This window comes from Quercus robur, chromosome 9 (genome assembly GCF_932294415.1).
Source record: "Quercus robur chromosome 9, dhQueRobu3.1, whole genome shotgun sequence".
NCBI lineage: Eukaryota > Viridiplantae > Streptophyta > Magnoliopsida > Fagales > Fagaceae > Quercus > Quercus robur.
In genome coordinates, this window is record NC_065542.1 from 42,611,715 (window position 1) to 42,617,409 (window position 5,695).

At 35.3% G+C, this 5,695-nt stretch overlaps 1 protein-coding gene across 1 annotated transcript; it reads left to right on the forward strand.

Annotated features, from left to right (window-relative positions):
- The first annotated feature begins 377 nt into the window (after positions 1-377).
- On the forward strand, positions 378-2,214 carry LOC126700157 (protein SCARECROW-like). Its single transcript, XM_050398173.1, has one exon. It carries the CDS (start codon positions 461-463, stop codon positions 1,988-1,990), a length of 1,530 nt encoding a protein of 509 aa, XP_050254130.1. The 5' UTR covers positions 378-460; the 3' UTR covers positions 1,991-2,214.
- The last annotated feature ends 3,481 nt before the right edge of the window (positions 2,215-5,695 follow it).

Here is a 5,695-nt window from a genome sequence, read left to right on the forward strand (position 1 = left end):
AAAACACGATTTCACAATCAATCTTGTTTAAAAAAAAAAAGACTTTAATTCATGTAACAATGCATGTAAGTGAATGTATAATAAGAAGTGTGTGAATATCATTACTTAAAATTCAAATGCTACCAATATGTTTCTTGAAAATCTTAAGTTAATAATTTGAAAATAGCTACCAAATTGACGTGGGTAATTTGGCTTTTAGCAACTTATGTTTTTCTATGTGTCTTGGTTATGCCGGCCATCCTCTGGCATTAAACTAGTGCCATTATTATGTTATGTCACAAAGACCTTTTCTTGTGTCATCTCTTTGGTCATCATCCAAAGTTTTCGCCTTTAAAAATGGTCTTCACCTCTCCCAAAATCCCCTCCCACCACTTCACCATCTTTGCCCTCTCCTAGCTAGCTTAATATCTCTCTTTCATTCTCAAGTATTATAGCCTATAACTTTCACTTAATTTCCCTAATGAGAGCAGGACCTGAAGTTATTCAGGGTGCTTTGGATATGATCCAACCCCATCATGAACCATGGGACTACCCCACTAATATTGGCTTCCCAACTCCACCCTTCAACCCTTACCAGCTCAAGCCTGTTATGGCAAACCGTTGTGTGAACTTGGAGCGCAACGAGCTCTCTGAGTGGGTGGAGCAAATAGCAAAGCAACTCATAGAGGACTTACCTGATCAGACTGAGAGTAGCATAGATATTTTGCACTCTGACACAACCTCTCAGGACAAATTTGTCCCATCAATTCTTGGAGACTTTAGGCCAAGAAAAGCTGCAAGAAGAAACTACGATGACACCATTGGAAGCGAGGTTCAATGGACCAATGAGCCTAATCAAGTTTCTGATCATCATGCAAGGAATATAAATAGAGGGTTAAGTAGGTTAGATGAGCATGGCTTATCCCTAATAACCCTACTTCTTGAGTGTGCGGTTGCAATCTCAGTTGACAATCTAGGTGAGGCACATAGAATGTTACTTGAGCTAACACAAATTGCCTCACCTTATGGGGTTTCATGTGCTGAGCGAGTTGTGGCCTATTTCGCTAGGGCCATGTCTAGCAGGGTAATCAACTCATGGCTTGGTATAAGTTCTCCTTTAGTCAACTACAAAAGTATTCATTCAGCTTTTCAAGCTTTCAACAACGTTTCCCCTTTCATCAAGTTTGCACACTTCACATCCAACCAAGCAATCCTTGAGGCATTCCACCGCCGCGATAGGGTTCACATTGTTGACCTTGATATCATGCACGGCTTGCAATGGCCAGCCTTATTTCACATCCTTGCCACGCGAATGGAGGGCCCTCCGCACCTTAGATTGACGGGGATGGGCACGTCAATGGAGATTTTGGTGGAGACAGGAAAGCAGCTTTCGAGTTTCACTAAGCGGCTTGGAATATCATTTGAATTCCACCCAATTTTGAGGAAGTTTGGAGAAATTGATGTTTCAACGGTGCAGGTTCGGCGCGGAGAAACTCTAGCCGTGCATTGGCTTCAACATTCCTCATATGATGCTACTGGACCTGATTGGAAAACAATGAGACTACTAGAAGAATTGTCACCAAGAATCATCACATTGGTTGAGCAAGATATTTCACATGTTGGGTCTTTTCTAGACCGTTTTGTTGGGTCACTACACTACTACTCGACCATTTTCGATTCCCTTGGAGCAAATTTGCCTATTGATGACCATAATAGACACAGTGTTGAGCATTGCCTTCTATATAGGGAAATCAACAACATATTGGCAATAGGAGGGCCAGCAAGAAGTGGGGAGGACAAGTTTAGGCGTTGGAAGAGTGAGCTTGCAAGAAGAAATTTTCTGCAAGTGCCCATGAGTGCAAATTCTATGGCTCAAGCACAGTTGATATTGAACATGTTCCCTCCTGCTCATGGATATAGCCTTGTCCAAGGAGAAGGGACACTCAAGATTGGGTGGATGGAAACTAGTCTGTATACTGCTTCTGCATGGACGTCAACTGCTTCTAGGTAGCTGCTAATGAGAGCGTTTTTTTTTTTTTTTTTTTTTTTTTGTTGGTATACAGAGCTCAAATGCACTATAATCCAACTAGGGAGCTGTGAAAAGTAAATTTATGGGCATAGAATATATACTTTTTGAAAGGGAATATTTTGGTCGGAATGCAAATAGAAAGTATATTTATGCCATGGCCCCTAAAGTTTTGCTTTTGTAGTTACTAAAAGTGTATAACCATTTGTCCACAATATGTGCCCGTTGGATTGCCCGTTTCCTGGCGTCTGCGTTTTGGTTCTGAGGTTTTCTCTTTTTTTTTTTTTTTTTTTTTTTTTGGTTCAGCCCGCATTTGTTGACTTTTGTACAGTGAACAGTGCATTCGTGCACTGTTTACGGACCTACAAATTCCACTTTTCAGTAATTTTTTCATTAAAAATGGGTCCCACAGCACTATTCACACATTTAAAAATTATTTTGCTACAGTGTTTTCAGTTTCAGTTTTCAGTTTCAGCAAAAATAAGCTCAATCCAATAATCAGTTTTCAGTTTTCATTTACATTTTATGTTCGTAGTCTGTGTCTTTATACAATAATTAGCATCTTAGCGCTTACATTAACTACTTCACAGTGCACTCCAGGCAATACTGCTACGATGCTCTCTCTCAAAAGCTTTTTAAGAAACTAAGATGTATTCTGAAAATTTGACTTAGACCTCGTGGTTGATTTATTGCTATGATCCTAACAACTTTTGAACTATTTGTATATGAACCTCTTCATGAACAACTCGTTTGTGATCACAATCAAAACTTTTGACCGACTCTAAGAATCCTCCTTGGAGATTTGATTCACTGCAACGAACGTCACTAGGATGAAGGCTTTGTAGTTTCAAGATCTTTCATCACTCAGAAACACAGTAGAGTATATATGTCTATATACTCTTTATACTCATGGGTTGGAAGGTGGAGGCTTTGATGTTCAAGTTGTGTTGTTCTCAGAAAAATGCCTTAACAACCGTATGAAGTTGTGTATAGTAGGCCCTTATATAGGCTTTCCAAACACCGACTTCGTTAAAATGCATTACTCATAGAATCCCTGATTTTCAATTAACCATGTCGATGTTGAAGGGTAGTCGTAAATCCACTTTTGATCGATTAAGAAACGATCGCAAGTCTGACAAAACCTAGAGATTTCGATCAATCAAGAGACGATCAAGTGAAAATTGAAATATGTACAAAGTATCTTCTTTGAGCTGCTGCTTCACACTCTTCAATCTTGAACATTGAATGATTCATTACAGACTTAAGAATTATTACATTGTCATGGAATTTGCCAACTAAAAACCTAACGATCTACCCCTTTGGCACTTCTATGACAAAATTCAAATTTCAAAATGAACATGTCAAGTGATATTTGGCAACTCAGCAACTTACAATAATCTTAGATCATAGAACACAAAGATATTCAATCAAACAGAAGCCTCTATCAAACAAAAAAAAATATTCCCTTTATCCCAAATTATTTGGCCTGTATTTTATTTTAGTTCTTGTTTGAAAAGTCAAAAGCTACTAATTTATTAGCATTCCCATTATGCCCCTAATTTATCTCAATAGCATTTTTTCTGTTGTTGAAAATATTCAAATTTTAAAATTGTAATAATAAATAATAATTAATAAAAAAAAAAAACCATTCAACAATGAAAACTCAGCCAATTAATACATGATGTTCTATAGGTATTGTTTAACGCCAATAGAGCTTGTAGTGTCTAACACTAATCCTATTGAAATTTGATTTGAAGATAAGATTGAATTTGGGTTTGGGTTTGGCTTCTGAATATTACTCTTAAATTGCTTGGTGCTAGTTCTTTAATTTTTTGATAAATTAGTCGCTAATCCGTGCGATGCATGGGAAAGCTATTGAGTATGACTTATTATTTTATATGAATGTTTTACAAATATAATTTTTGTAACCTCTTTAGTCACATATTAAGATTCCAATCTTAAAAATTTGATATGAAACATTAAATTACTAACTTTCTTTTTGTTTTAGCATTAACGTTTTCTTGGAAAATATCAATCAAACAAAAAATTAAAAATTAAAATTAGTATTCAATAATCCAATAAATGTTGCGATGTAAGTTTTTTTTTTTTTTTTTTAATTTTTAAATACCAAGTATTTTAACACACATGGGAAGAGAGGAAGAAGTCTTAAAGTAACTTATAGTGGTGTATATTCAAAATGATTTAACTCTTGGATATATAGATTAATAGTCAGATATCCAATATGTCATACATATTACTTATATATGACTATTATTAAGCCAAATGATATAATTTAATGAATTTTATTTATTACAATATTTCAAAAAAGAAAATCATAATAAAGTGATCAGATTGGTTATTGAGGAAAAAATAATTCACATTTTGGGTTTTCTTGTAAATAAACAAATATATTAGTATATTTATAATTTTATAAATCATGAAACTTCTCCACTGCCAAGTCCAGCAACCTACTCATGTGATACCACATTCCAATGCTTTTGCTTTTTATATTTCCTTGTCTCATTTAGTCATCTCACTATACCAGTTTGAAAACTTACAAAGTACAGATGCAAGCCTTCAAGAACCAAGAGGAATGCTTCATTGTCCATCCCAACCCATGGCTGAATTCTTTCCTCTACTTTTTTTTTCCCTCACAAATCATTTAGTAGCAAATCTGAAGTTTTATGTTTGATCATTGATGTGAGGAAAAATAAACACGGAACGGAATTAAGAACATTGATTTGAAAACACGGAGTGTCTCGCTACTGCCACTACGGCATCATGGTAGAGTTGAGGAAGAAGGAGACGATAGAGTTTGTGGAGCAAAGGAGTTGGACTTTCTTTTTAAAACAAATTGGAGGAAGCTGATGTAGAGAATCGTGTTTGAAGGAAGAGAAGGGTAGAGAAGAGAGAGTAGGGTTATGGTAGGTTTTGATTCTTGGAGATCTCTGTTGGTTTGTGGGTATGGTGGGTTTTGATTGAGGAATTTGTGGGTATGGTGTCTTTGCCGTGGGACTGAGGAAGGAGATCTGCCTTGGGTTTGAACGTTGGGCGAGCTAGTAGAGGAGGAGCGTTAGGTTGGGGGAGCTGGTAAAAGAAGCTTAAGGTCTGCATTTTGGAGAAAGAGAAGGCAAAGCGTATATCAAAGTTGGGTTTATGGTTTTTTTTTTTTTTTAATATTGTGCTGATATGGAAAATTGTGGGAGTTTCAAAGGATTCAGTTATATATATATTTATATTTATATATATATAAAAGGACACATCAATGCAAGCCAAATCAAAGTTTATTTTATTAAATAATTTGAAAAGCACATTGGATCTCATGTTACAAGTAACATTCCATAACATTCCAAATAATATTAGTACATCTAGCCTCTGTTTGGATACCAATAAAAATTAAAAATTATTTCACTATTCAACTTATTTTTGTTATTATTCATAGGTTCCACTGTATTTTTTAATACTATTCATGGACCTCATTGTACTATTTCAACTAACTTTTATCTTTATTTATAATATTTTCAGCAATAAGTTTTCAGTTTCAGCAAAATAAGCAGTATCCAAACAAACCCCTAGTATAAGTTTTAATCTAACGTTCTTTTAGCATTAACGTTTTCTAGAAAATTGTTCATTTTTTAAAGAGTATTTTCTAAAAAATTGTCTCATTTTCCAGTGTTTGATAACAACCTT

What these genes read in the sequence shown, in the direction of transcription:
- LOC126700157 (XM_050398173.1), top strand. Translation starts at nt 461, where the DNA reads ATGAGAGCAGGACCTGAAGTTATTCAGGGTGCTTTGGATATGATCCAA.